A 13764-nucleotide genomic window follows, 5' to 3' on the forward strand; every position below is an offset into this window, starting at 1 on the left:
GCCGCCCCCCATCACCCCGCCTGCCCCCGCCCCCAGCCTGTCCCCGGCTTGTTAACCCACGCGCTCGTGCGGGCAGCACCCCCGGAACAGGAGGGCCAGGGATCACACCCGGGGTGCGAGGCAGTGTCTTGGGGCTGTGCGTCCGGGATAGGGGGCGAGTCCTGTTGGAGGGAGGGCGTGCTGGAGGGGGGTAGCGCGCGTCCTGGGCGAGCGCGCGTTCTGGAAGGAGTGTCCCCAGGGGGTGGGCGCGTCCCGAGGGGGAGGGCGCAGCTAGGGGCGGGCTTTCGGGCGGCCCCACCCTCGACCGCGTCCCCGGGCGCCCCCCACGCACCCAGCCGGGACCGAGCCGACCGCGCGCCACAGCCATCGGCCATGGAGACGCGAGAGCGGTGGCGCCCGCGGTTTCTGCTGCCGCTGCTTCTGCAGCTGCTGTGCGGTAAGGGGACGCGGGGTCCGGCTCCGGGACGCCCCGACCCCCTCCCGGGGCCATGGGGACCCGCGGGCTTCGACTTCCAGCACCCCGCCTGGCCGCGCCTTTGCCCTGCACGGATCCCGGCCTGCCCGGCGCGCCCGGCTCCGGAGGGGCGAGGGGAGACTCCGGCGCCGTCCCCAGCCTCCGCGGGAGGGTCCTGTCCGCTCTCCCCGGAGGAGCCGAAGGCGACCGACCGGCGCTGGGAAGGGAGGCGCGGGGGGTCCTGCAGGATCTGCCCGGTCGGCTCCTCGCAGCTGCGATGTCCCCGGAATCGCCGCCAGAGGGCTGGGGACGGCCTGCCGTCGCGACACCGAGCGAGCAGAGGCGGTCGGCTGCCGCTTCCCTGTTGGGTAGTGAGCTCCCCGTCCTGGGGCTTCGCGTGCACACCACTCTCAGGGCGTGGGTGAGAGGAATCCAGACCCCGTAGGGCTCGTCCCTTCCCCGGAGGACAGCCCTTCAGTGTGTGCGCGGGACAGGGAAGAGGGGGCGGCTCTCTGAGGCTTCCCTCGAGATCCCTTCTCCAGCAAGAAAATGGGGCTCCAGGGAGGATACATTGTTTACGAATCAGGAATGGATTGAATGAAAAGCTGGCTTAGGAAAATTTTACTAGAGAGATGATCCAAGATCAAGTAAGAGGTGTGTGGTGCTTTTGGGGAGGGCTTGCTTGCAGAGGTTTGCCGGGCAGGCTGCTGAGGTGAGGTGGGCAGCCTGACCCCGGGGCCAGGGGCCCAGGGCCCCTCTGAGGGGCCACTGTCCCCTGGGTCCTTTGGGGCATCAGCTTTGCCCTCTCTGGCGCATCGGCCCTGGCTGTGAGACGCCAAGTTGAGCCTGTGTGGAGTCGTTGTCGGCTTTGCTGGTTTGGAACTGGCTGCAGCTGTGAGAAAGGACCGGTGAGCCCCTCGGCTTCCCAGTCTCTGGGCTGCCCCCCCCCCCCCCCCAAGATGTCTGGGTGGAGGGACTGTGGCTTCGCCTCACCTCGCAGGGTGAGAGCCTGGGGTCAGGTGGATTTCTGGCCGAAGGCAAGAGCCTGGTGTGTGGCGGCTTCGGGACATCGGGAGCACGCTGACTTGGGGTTGCAGGAAGCCTAAAAGCGAGCCCCCTGGACTGGAGCTTTGGCTCCTCCAGGAAAGGGAACCCTTGCTTCATTCCCAGGACCTGCTTTCAGCATGGGATCACGAAGGACCAGACCCAGGCCCTACACACATCCGTGTTACCAACACGGGGCTCGTGTCTGGAGGGCCACCGGGCCCACCCGGGGTGGGTCCAGGGCCTCCCTCCCCCGCCAGGGTGGGGCCAGGCCAGCCTCCCTGCAGACCCAGCCCAGCACTGGTCCCGCCAGAGCCAGGGTCTTGGGAAGTGGCTGCTGGGCTGGTGAGAGGTCCGCTCATGGTCACATGACGTGTGTCAGAGGTGGGGCTGAGCTCCGGATGGTGCTGCATCGGGAAGGAGGGTCCCAGGGCTGCGACATCTCCATGGAGTAGGAGCCTGGCCATTCAGGGAGCAGGTCCAGCTGGGGGGCCGGTTCTTGCCGGCGGAGGCCCATCCGGCACTGGCCATGAAGGGCCGGGCGAGGAAGGTGAATTTGGGTTTCTTGGGCAAATTCCAGAACTCCATTCAGACACGGCAGCTACTGTGGTGGTGGTGACGCCCAGCTGGGCCCACTTGGCTGGGGCTCGCCCCTGCGCCCAGTCCCCGATTGAGCTCTTTGGTCCGAGTGCGAATCCCAGGACCTCTCTGCAGCTGCTTAACCTCAAGATCGTAGGCACTTACCGCCTCAGTTTTCCCGGTGCAGCGTGGATACAGAAAGAAGAACCTGGGAAGGACTATTGTGACCTTCAGTTGGAGTCTGTTGGTTTAGTCCCCATACCCCGTGCTTGCATAGGGGGGCTTGGGCGTAGACTGGGAAAGCACTCGGCAGTGCCTGGCTCACACGCCGTGGGAAGCGGAGATGGGCAGCGGCCGTGGCTCCAGGGGCTCACGGCACCCCCAGACGGTGTGAACATAGCACCGAATATTTGCCGGTGGGTAAGAGTCATGGTGTCCTCATGCCCCGTCCTCTCCTGTCACTCTGACTTGTAAGGACTCAGCTGGGCCCAGGTACCCCAGTGACACAGTGACCGTGCAGACATGGTGACCGAGAGGTGCCTTGCAGGTCTCCTGAGTCCACTCCTCGTTTTGTAGATATGAAACCGAGGCTTGGGATGAGGAGGGCCCTGCCCAGACTGCAGGGGCAGGGGCAGAACCTTCCAGAAGCTATGGGCACCTAGGGAGCACGGAGGGCTCCCATATTTCATTTCCAAGTGGCGTAAAAGGCCTTCCTCCGGGAAACGCATCCTTTAGGCTGCTTCTCGTCTCCTGGAGCCCGGGAGACCCTGAGACAGAAGGAGCACAGACCTGTCTTCTCTTTGTTTCCCCGATGGACCATTGGAAACAGTTTTGTGTTTCATTCGCATTCCCAAGCCCGCCACTGATGCAGCCGGCGGCTCCCTGGCAGGAGGCTGCGCCTCTACCTTCTGTTATAACCCTGGCTGGGCTGTTGGGTTTCTCCGGGAGCCCAGGTTGTGCACCAGAAATGATGCCAGAGCGCCCCCTCCCTCACCCAGGACACTTCTGGCTGGTCCGGCAGGTGTCCCGCGGTACCTGCCTCGCACAGGCCCAGGGGTGGTGCTGTCCTGGCATCTGCACAGCGCGCCTGCGGTCCTTAACCGCACGTTTCTGACCAGCCCTGCCCAAGCTCCTGCTGCTGTGGGGTATGGAGACTCTGGTCCAGGAAGGAGTAGGAGGAGGGAGGGAAGAAAGGGGGCCCAAGGGCAGGGGGAAGAGGAGAACAAGAGGGAGGAAGCGCTGAGCTGGGTCTTAGTGGTTTGATAGCAGGTGGTTAGGGCATGCTGGGGGGTCCAGGGGCTCCAGGCTTAGGGGCTCTAGGTCCAGGTCTTGGGGACAAGGGGGTCCAGAGGAGCAGGTCCCGGTGTCGGGGTCCAGTCCAGGCAAGCTCTTGCTGGGAGGTGTGGCAGTGGCCGGCAGGAGGTGACAGCATGGACCCGTGTGGGAGACTCGGATGGGATGCTGAGATGATCCCATGAGGGAATAGGCCAGGCCCAGGGATGGCTCCAAGCGCCGGGTGTGGGGAATGCTGGTGGGCTTCCAGCACCCACGGTGGGACGCCCACTGGGGAGCTGCAGAGAAAGGTGCCTTTGGAATAGGGTGGCAATGGGAGACAGGAACACAGGCTGCCTTCATCATTGTCCCTGCCGCATGGCCCCTGGGGGCCTGCACTCCCCAGAGTCACTAACACCTGGCCCACGTGGCCCTGGACCCGGGGCTGCCTTCCTGCCAGAAGGCTGGGCGAGTGCAGCTGGGCAGGGAGGGGGGAGGCCCGCCCTTTACACCCTGGCTCATGTTGACTGCACTTGGCTGTGGGAAAGTCACTTTTCCTGTGGCCTTTTTTTTTTTTTTACATAGAGATATTTAGCATATTGTTTTTTTATGTTTATTTATTTTTGAGAGAGAGAGAGAGAGAGAGAGACAAAGAATCTAAAGCAGGCTCCAGGCTCTGAGCTGTCAGCACAGAGCCTGTCATGGGGCTCGAACTCACGAACCATGAGATCATGACCTGAGTCAAAGCCAGATGATTAACTGACTGGGCCCACCCAGGTGCCCCTCCTTTGGGTTTTTAAACTGGGGGGATGGGGGCAGGAGGCATGATGCTGTTCCTCAGGCAAACCAAGGATGGGGTTGGCATGAGGGTGTCAAGTCCAGGCTGGTGTGATACGCCCCTGGGGGCAGCTCTGCAGGTAGGTGGCTTGGGCTGGACTCCCCATCGTGTTACTGGGCAGGTGGGTGCCCTTCCCCGTGTGGTGACCCTGTCTTTAAGTGCCTCTGAGAGGGGGACCTGACAGGACAGGGCACTCTGTGGAGATGGCGAGGCTCCTCTTGAAGGCACGTAAGCCTGGGTCTTGGCTGCTGCTTGCCTGGGACCCTGTGATGCAAAGTCTCTGAGGTTGGGTTCAGGGGGAGAGCACTGGGGTTGAAAACTTGGGGTGTCTAGGCGGCTCAGTTGGTTAAGTGTCCAACTCTTGATTTCTGCTCAGGTCATGATCTCACAGTTTGTGAGATCGAGCCCTGCATCAGGCTCTGTGCTGACAGCGTGGAGCCTGCCTGGGATTCTCCCTCTCTCCCTCTGCCCCTCCTTCACTTGCACCTGTGTGTTCTCTCTCTTTCTCTCTCTCAAAATAAATAAACATTAAAATAAAGAGAAAACTGCCCTGGGAGGCCTGCACTCCAGTCTGGCTTGGGAGCCACCTTTCCAACCACACTGCCTCTCTTTCACCCCTAATAACCACGGACACCCACCCCCTAAGCACAGTGCCTTCTGACTTCATGGCCTCCTATCTATACTAGGCACTTTCCCACTGTTCTTACTGATTTTTTGGTCTATTCATTTGTTCTGTAAATTATTGAGAGAGGAGTTTCAAATTCCCAGCTATAATTGTGGATTTCTCATTTTTCCCCTTGCAGTTGTGTCCATTTTTGCCTCCTGTGTTTTGATGCTGTTATTAGGTGCATACATGTTTAGCATTGCTGTGTCTTTTTGGTGAATCGAACCATTTATCATTATGAAAGGCCCTCCTTATCTCTGGTGATATTCTTTGCTCTGAAAGACACTTTGTTCAATACTCATATAACCACCCCACCTTTCTTTGGATTAGTAGCAGCATATGTCTTCTCCCATCCTTTTCCTTTGAATGTATTTGAGTCTTTTTATTTAAAGTAGGATGCTTGTGAACAGCTATGGTCGGGGCTTGTTTATTGATCTCATTTAACAATCTTTGTTTCTTCATTGGAGTGGCTAGACCATCGACTCTAAATCTGACTATTGATGTGGTTTGGTTTAAATCTATCATTTTTACCATCAGTGCTTTTTCTCTTCTCTTTTCATCTGTCTCCTTTTGGACTTAATTTTTAAGAAAAACTTCTCATTGCCTTGGCCTCTTCACTCTTACCTTCCTTTGTCCCCCCAGAAGTGCCCTTGTGGTCACGGGCCCACCCTCTGTATGACACACAGCCCCTCCTGAGCCAGCAAGGGCTTCTGGGTCTGTGTGGTGGGAACATCAGGAGGACTGTGGCCTCCCATGGGGACTACCTGGCCTGCAGGGCAGAATCAGAGTGGTTCTGAACCTGCCTTTCCTGGTAACAGACATTTCTTCTGCACTTCCTGCGCTTAGAGGGAGCAGCACTCGGTAGAACACGTGACTATAACTTTGCGCTGCTGCCCTCAGGACCTGATCATTCATTCATTCATTCGTTCTCTCGAAAAGTCTTTTCGGAATACCAATGAGGCGCTGGTGGTTAGGGGAGTGAGGGAGCAGCCGGCAATTATCAAACACCTACAGTAATGACATGGTGAAGACGGGAGCCTCTGTGGGCACATGACTAACGCCTGTCAGCACAGCCCCCTTGTGCAGCACAGCCTGTTTCCCTCACTTTACAGATGGGGAAACTGAGGTGAGCTGGTGACCAGTGATGCTGGGTGTGAGCGTGGGTCTGCCCGGTTCTGGGTGTGGGCCTTTCTCCTGTTTCCTTCCCCGTGGTTTCTCCTGCAACACAGTACCCTGTGCCAGGATACACACGACAGGGCCGTCCAAGCACACACATACACAAACACGTATGTACACATACACTCACAGATACCCGGACACAGGTGGCAGGGCTGTGTGCACACATACACGTGCACACGTATGCACACACCCCAGAACACACGCTGCAGGGGTCATGGGATGGAAGTTTATGAGGGGGGCCTGACACTTGGAAGGGTACCTGGGGAGGGAGGGTGGCCGGTCCTGAAGGAGACCGGTGGGCGCTGTAGGTGGGGAGATGAGCTGGGGGAAGGTAGAGGTGGAGGGATCGGATATGGGGGCAGAGGTGGGGGGGAGGGGTATGCTGGGAATCCTGGGGGAGCCTGGGGGGGGGGCGGCCAAAGATCTGGCCTCAGCTTTTGGAACATGAGTCCCTGTGTCACGTTGGCCCTGGGCCTCCTGCAATCCAGGGCACTGGTTCACATGTGCAGGGCCCCTGCCGATGCCCTCACGGTCTTGGATGGTCAGCAGACCCTGCGGATCTTTCTGGGGACATGCTCTGGGCACTCTTGACCCTCGAGCTGCAGTGGGGCCTCTCTGCCATCTCTGATTGGTGGGACCCACTCCCCACCCCCATCACACCCCTGTCTGTTCTCGGCCTCCTGGACCCCCAGGAGGTGCATCCCCTGCCCTCCCTTGACTTGTCTCCCCACCCTGTGGGAGGTCACAGCCATGGGAGGTCCTGTCTTGGTGACACCCATGGGGGGCCCTTTTTGCACTGGCTTCTACCTCCTTGGGCCACACGGGAGGCCAGGTGAGGAAGACCCAGCTGCCTGCAGGGCGGGGTATGGGGGGGATGTCACAGGAGGGCCCCAGGGTCACCTTGCAAACCATTCCTAGCAGTGGAAGGACCACACTGTCCCCTCTCTAGGTGGGTGTCCCCGAGTGGGGGGCTGCAACGAGACGCGTATGCTGGAGAAGCTACCCCAGTGCGGGCAGGCTTTCGCCGACATGATGCACACGGTGGACGTCTGGAAGTGGTGCCACCTGTCCGAGTTCATTGTGTGAGTGTCCCGGTGCTGCCCCTGCTGCCTCCTGGCCCTCCTGGCTGCAGCCCTGCACGTGCCACCCTTCTGTACCCACCCCTGCCCTCCTCTGCCCTCCCGGCCTCGGCCCTGCCCCTGTCACCCTCCCCTGCCCTCCTGGCGGTGGTCTTGATCCTGCCGCCCTCCCCTGTCCACCCCTGCCCGTTCCTAACAGGTGCAGAAACTTCATTCTGTTTGGTTCGGGAACAGTTCCCTCACACTGACTGTGCCGGTCCGTGCAGGGGGTGTGGGTGTGGACCTTGCTGCCAGAGCATGGAAGCCCCTAGAACAGCCGTTGGGGATGGAGAGCGGGGGGATGGTTTGGAGGAATACGGGCTGATGCAGCTGAGCAGACCCAGGGCTCCTGGGGAAGGCGGGGGCCCCCGGCAGGCATGGGGCAGAGACAGCACGAGACCGTGGTGGCCGCCAGCAGAGCGGGAAGCTGAAGTGGGAGGGTGCAGGCAGGGTGGCCGGCCCATCGCTGACCGTCTGCTAGGAGGTAAAAGCCAGCGTGTCTTGATGTTTGATGCAAAGCACGATCCCAGGCTCCTTCTTGTCCTGGGAGCCCTGAGGAAGCTTCTGGAGAAGGAAGCTCGGACGTCAGGCTTGGAGTGGACACATGAGGAGGGTCAGGGAGGGTGAGATGTCACTGCTAAGGCCTCGACGAGGAGGTCAAGGAAACGTCCAGCCCCGGGACCAGAGGACAGGGCCGGGGGCCATCTGGAGTCGGAGAGCCAGCGGGAGCCGACTTCCCATACCTGCCAAGCCCGGCCCCACGCCAAAAGGGGGGCTGACCTCCAGAGCCCTGAGTGGGCAGCACGGCACCTGAGGGCCGTCTGGGGAGCCGCTGGGGGTCCAGAGCCCCTCACCGAGGCTTGTCCTCCGGGCTGCTGGGACTGAGCCGGGAACCTGGGGAGAGTGGCTGGTGCCCTGCTGGACCCAGGAGGTGACCCCTTGGGTGAGCCTTCTTTTCTGACACGTAGGGGAGCGGGGGTCTCCTCGGAGGGCCCAGTGGAGCCCGGGAAGTTTCCAGGCAACCCTTTCCGGGGCCCGAGCGCCCACCTGCCGTGGCCCCTCCTGGTTGGGAACCTCCCGTGGGACAGGAACCCGAGACCCTAGTACAGCAAGAGGGGTACCCCAAGGCCATACCAGTGCCTCAAAGACAGAGTGACAAGCAAGAGAGGAAGTGCTCCAGACACAGAAAGAGCCACTGGGAGTGAAGCAGGGTGCCGAAGCTGAATGTGGGAGGAAGTCTCCCAGGAAGCAGGGGGCGGTCAGGGGCCAGCCACCAGGCCTGGTACCCTGGGGGCAGGAGTTCTAGAAAGAGAGCAAGGAGACACAGAAGGAACTCAGGGACACTGCCAGGTGGGGATGTGGGTCTACAGACCCCAAGGGCTCTCTGGGCACCAAGGGCGTGGACCAAGGAGCGGGCCACGAAGGGGTAGGGCCACGTGTGCAGACAGACAAGAGCGGGCTGGACACATGGGTGAGGAATCAGGCCCCATGCAGCCCTGGAAACCAGGAGATGGCGGGCCGGGGCTTCGGAATTCTAGAATACACTTCCCAGCCAATCTGTCCTCACGAAGACACCGTCAGACAGGCAGAGCTCCTACCTCGTGTTTCCTGGGCACCTTTGCTTAGGCACAAGGGTGGCTGTGCCCCCTCCCCCCACAGATGAGTGCAGAGTGGGAGAGAGAGGGGGAGCCCCCGAGGGGCCAGGGGGTCCCAGGGGCAGCGAGCATAAGGGGTGGAGGGCGGCCTGCACCAGGGCCTTCCATGTCTGAGGTCACTGCTCTGTCCCTGCCCTGCAACCAGCTCGTGGAGGATGGAGACTCCCGCCACCGCGTCCCCATCCACCCCGTCAAGGGGTGGCCGCTATCGAGGTTTCCAGATGCCCTTCTCTGCTGCCTCTGAGCAAAAGCATAGGCAGCAAGGAGCCAAGCAGGGAACGCGTCTGCCTGGTGGGGGAGGGCATCTGTGGGGGGCTTCTGGGCTGTGTGCACCCCTCTGCCGTCTGGGCTACAGCTGCACCCCGGGAGGGGGAGGGAGGGCTCTGGGAGCCGCAGCAGGGGGGGACTGGGGAGGCCCTGGGTGACGAGGGGACACGAGGACGAAAGATATGGAGCAAACCCCTCCTTCCTTGTGAACAACCCCCCCAGTTCTGTGTCCAGCCTGAGCCGGGGCTGGTGAGTTAACAGGGCTTGGGGCTGTGGGGATGGCAGGAGGCCTGGAGCCGTGTTGTCTGCAGCCCTCGTCGTGTACCCAGCCGACTGGCAGTGTTGAGAGGCAGCAGGCGGGGCATTTTGCACGTGGCCCTTGTGAGTCGATCCACAGAGATGGGTCCTGTGCTCAGTTCTGCGTGCACCTGCACGTGTGGCCCCTCGGCTACCCTACTGGGTACGTCCTAGGAGCCCCACTTATAGAGGAGAAACTGAGGCTCAGGGACATAAGAAATGTGGCTGGAGGAAGCCTGTCTGGTGCACTGTTCCCAGCTGCCCTCTGGGGGTGTGGGGTCGGGCTCCACTGCCTGTGTCCTTACCTCGTCTCAGCAACCCCCCCCTCCCCTTTCCCCTGGAGCCTGGGGAGGGTGGTGGTGGCCTTCTGGGAGGCAAGGGAGTCAGAACACAGGGCTCCTGGCAGACCCAGGGACGGGGGCTGCTCCAGGCAAAGGCCTTGGCCGGGTGTCAGGTCAGATGCCTCCCGGGCGGCAGGTCGCTGAACCTGGACATGCAGGGGATGGTCTGGGGGTCCTGGGCTTCCCGCGGACCTGTCCTGGGCACATCCCAGGCTCTGGACGTGATTTAGGCCGTCCCCTTCGCTTCCGGCTCTTTTTAGGCTGCGTGGGCTCTTCCTCGTAGGCCTTACCTGGTGCTGGCAGGAGGGGCGGGCGCCGGGAGGGCCTGGCCAAGTGGGTCTGCTGCCCCCATCTCCTGTCCCCGTTGGGCAGATGGCGTCTGTGTAGGAAACTCCTTGTGGGAAGCAGTTCCTTCCTGTTGGTGGCTCAGGCCAGGCCACGTTCCTCAGGACAGTGCGGGGAAGCAGGGGATGGGGCGCAGAGCCTCAGGCCGGCCTCACCCCAGCCTGCGCTCGCCCTCCAGCTCCCGCCCTGTGTGTGGGGCTCAGCCAGGGGGCAGCACGGGCAGTGGAAAGAGCGGGTGCACCCCAGCAGGTGTCCATCTGGCCTTCTCTCCAGAGCATCTTGGATGGTGGGTGGCAGTCGAGGCCTCACCTCCAGAGGCCACTCGTGTCCAGGGCCAGGCGGGTCCTGGTGGCTGCACCCTGTCGGCTGTTAGGACCGTCCAGAGCCCACCTGCTGCTGGACAGATGAGGCTTTCCCTGGGTGGTTTGCTGATGAGGGACAGGGAGGCCTGTGGGGGGAGGCGGCTCCAGCCTGTCCTGTCCGAGGGGGCTGTCTCCTCCTGACCTGGCAAATGAGGCGGCTGGCGCTTGGCCTCAGAGAGACCCTCCCCTGGGGCCCAGAGAGTGTCCAGATGATGAGGGCCCTGCCAGTCGTGCAGCGTCTGCCTTGGAGAAGGGGCAGGCCTGTGTCCTCTGGGCAGACCTGGGAAGGCTCTGGGGGCTCTCGGCCTCATGGGGAGCAGGTCACCACCTGAGGTGTGGGCGGGACTCAGCCTCGGGGCTTCCTTGCTCTGGCTGCTCTTCGTTGAGATGCCAAGTTCGGGGTTGGGCTGGAGGATGCTGGGGTTTGTGCAGAGGTCATCGTCACTGGCGTGGGGGCATCCTGCCAGGCCAAGTAGAGCACAGCTGTACACCTGGGGGAGGTGGTGAGGCTCGGGGAGAGCGGGGCTGAGCCCCGGGGCAGAAAGGTTTGCGGCAGAGCAGGGTCCCCTCACCCTTGCCTCTGGGCAAGAAGGTAAAGAATGGGCGCCTGGGTCCCAGCAGGTCCGACAGGGCCCGGAGGGCGCTCCTGTCTCTGCTGTCCAGACACACCTCCTCCCCCTGGCCCCCTAGGACTGTGCCCCCTTCCCCTGCCCTCCTCCCCCTGGCCCCCTGGGACCGTGCCCCCTTCCCCTGCCCTCCAGGGTTAAGGCCGGCAGGAGGGGGCGCAGGGAGCCGGGTGGTCACCGCTCTGCCTCCGCAGGTACTACCAGAGCTTTACCAACTGCACCGAGGTGGAGACCAACGTGGTGGGCTGCTACTGGCCCAACCCCCTGGCGCAAGGCTTCATCACTGGCATCCACAGGCAGTTCTTCTCCAACTGCACGGTGGACAAGGCACACTGGGAGGACCCTCCAGACGAGGTCCTCATCCCGCTCATCGTCGTGCCTGTCCTGCTGACCGTGGCCATGGCCGGCCTGGTGGTGTGGCGCAGCAAACGCGCTGGCCAGCTGCTGTGAGGGCGTCCTGAGCGGGGGGGAGGCCGGGCGGGGGGGCCGGAGAGCCGGCGGAGGCTGCGGCGGCCCCCCGCACCCCCATCCCGTCTGGCTACCTGAGAGCCTCGTGTGGCTCACCCGGGCTTGTCCTCTCCTGGGCCTGGGAAGAAGGCGCACCGAGGCCGGAGCTGTGCAGGGAACGATTGGCTGCTGCTGCGTCCTCCGCCTGCGCTGGGCTGGGGCCTCCAGGGTTTCCGGGCCCTCCTGACCCCTGCCCAGGCACCCTGCCCTGATCTCAGCCCCAGCCTGGCTCGGACCCCACCTCCCAACCTGAGCTCAACCCCTGCGCTGACCCACCCCCTGTCCTGACCCCACCCCCTGCCCTGACCCCCACCCTCTGCTCTGACTCCACCTTTTGCCGAGACCCCACCCCCTGCCCTGACCCCACCCCCTGCTCTGACCCCCCCCCCCCCCCCCCCCCCCCCGCTCTGACCCCACCCCTGGCCCTGATTCCACCTCCTGACCTACCCACCCCCTGTCCGGGCTTCACCCTATTCTGTCACTGCTGTGGGTCCCCTGTCCTGGCCTGCCCACCCCCACCTGCACTGGGTGGGGTAGATTGTTAGCTGGATGTTTGTACTGCCTGGTGCCCTGTGTCTGAGCCCTCCTGGCCGAGAGCCCACGCTCATGCTGTGGCCAGAAATCCTGAGACTGAGGGTCAGGCCGGAGTCCCCCGGGGGCCGTGCACCGCCTGAGACCCCCTGTCTGCGCCCACAACCAGAGACTGGGCTGCGGTGGGTGCAGGCCTCCTTCCTAGGCCCCTGCGAGCCAGGCCCTCTGAGCTGGGGTCCTGTGAGCCCCAGTGCTGGCTGAGCTCTGTCTGTGCTGTGTGCTTTCTCTGAGTAAACAGTCATCCTGCTTGTGGGGCATCCTGTTTTATTTCGGGGTATTCAGAGAGAGTCCTGCCTCTTGGGGCTGACAGGTCCTCATACCTGTTTTTCCAGATGGGGAGTGGCTGGCCGTGTCCCAGGGTGGTCTCTGGGATGCCGGCTGGTGGCTCTTGCTGGGGTGAGTGGTGGGGCGGCGAGAGAGACCTGGCAGGCAGGTCCCTTGTCCTCCCGAGGCCATGCTCCTCTTCCAGCCGGGCTCTTGGTGGCCTTCACTACAAGGTCCCAGCAGAATGGAGCAGGCAACGGCTGGATCTCGTGGGCTGGGATCTCGTGGGTTGGGATCTTGTGGGCTGGGATGTGGCGGTCCCCTCCCAAAGGCTCTCTGCCCTCACCTGGCCACCAGAGCCTCCTTGCTTCCCCGCTGTGTGGCTGGGTCCCTGCCTTGGGGAACCCTCGTCTGTCTGTCCACCGTGGCTCTGAGAATCATCTTTGGCTTGAGGTGAGGTATGAATGTCCCCTGCTCAGCTTTGCGGGGACGACAGGTCACGGAGCAGCCTGGGAGGTCTCAGAGTCCCATGTTCGGTGACCGAAGGAGAGAATGTGTGGCCCCTGCTGCGGGTGGGCGGGTGTTCCTCTGGTTCTCCCTGGGCTGTGGCATGTCCCCGGTGCAGTTGTTTGTAGTAATCTCTAACCCAAGCTCCATGGAGCTGACAAACTGTGCAGTCAGCTGCTTGTCAGCGAGGACCCTGCTGGACTCCGTCCCTTCCCACCTTGGCCTCTCTCAGCACCCCCCGTCCCCGGCTTTGCCTTGGGTCTCTCATCCCTGATGCTGAGTGGGTGTCACCTGAGCACCAGAGGCTGCTTGCTTTGGCCTAAATTCTGGGCTCCGTGTGTTTAGAAGGATGTCGTTTTAGTCTGTGTCGGTGGCTACAGCAAAATACCACAGACTGGGTGCCTTGTAAACAGCAGGAATCTATTTCTCATGGTTCCAGGGGCTGGAAGGTCCAGGATCCCGGCTGCAGATTCCGCGAGGTATCTGCTGAGGGCCTGCCTCTGCCTCACAGATGTCCTCCTGTGTCCCCTCTCAGCCGGAGGGGTGAGGGGGCTCTCTGGGGTCTCTTTCACAAGGACTCCACCTGTGAATGCCATCCCATAGGGCACTGGGGAGTCAACACGGGAGTCTGGGGAGGACACAGATGTTCTGACCTCAGCAGATGTGGAAGGGACCTTGTTCTTCAGTGGCCCCATCTATGCCAGGGGACAGTCAGGACGAGATAAAACAGTGACATCACAGTTTTTGCAGAGCGCTCTGTGGCTGTGGGTCCCAATACGGTGCATTCATGGTGTCTTTCTTACATGGATTTGCTTTCCCTTTTAATTTTTTAAAATGTTTATATTTGAGAGAGA

At 62.0% G+C, this 13764-nt stretch overlaps 1 protein-coding gene across 1 annotated transcript; it reads left to right on the forward strand.

Annotated features, from left to right (window-relative positions):
• Nucleotides 1–260: 260 nt before the first annotated feature.
• On the forward strand, nt 261–11863 carry RAMP3 (receptor activity modifying protein 3). Its single transcript, XM_019450964.2, has 3 exons — nt 261–436; nt 6980–7112; nt 11236–11863. The coding sequence occupies exons 1-3, from the start codon at nt 373–375 to the stop codon at nt 11489–11491; spliced, it is 453 nt and encodes a 150-aa protein (XP_019306509.1). The 5' UTR covers nt 261–372; the 3' UTR covers nt 11492–11863.
• Nucleotides 11864–13764: the final 1901 nt, after the last annotated feature.

This window comes from Panthera pardus, unplaced genomic scaffold, assembly GCF_024362965.1.
Source record: "Panthera pardus isolate Hobbes unplaced genomic scaffold, ASM2436296v1 HiC_scaffold_8, whole genome shotgun sequence".
Taxonomy (NCBI): Eukaryota; Metazoa; Chordata; class Mammalia; order Carnivora; family Felidae; genus Panthera; species Panthera pardus.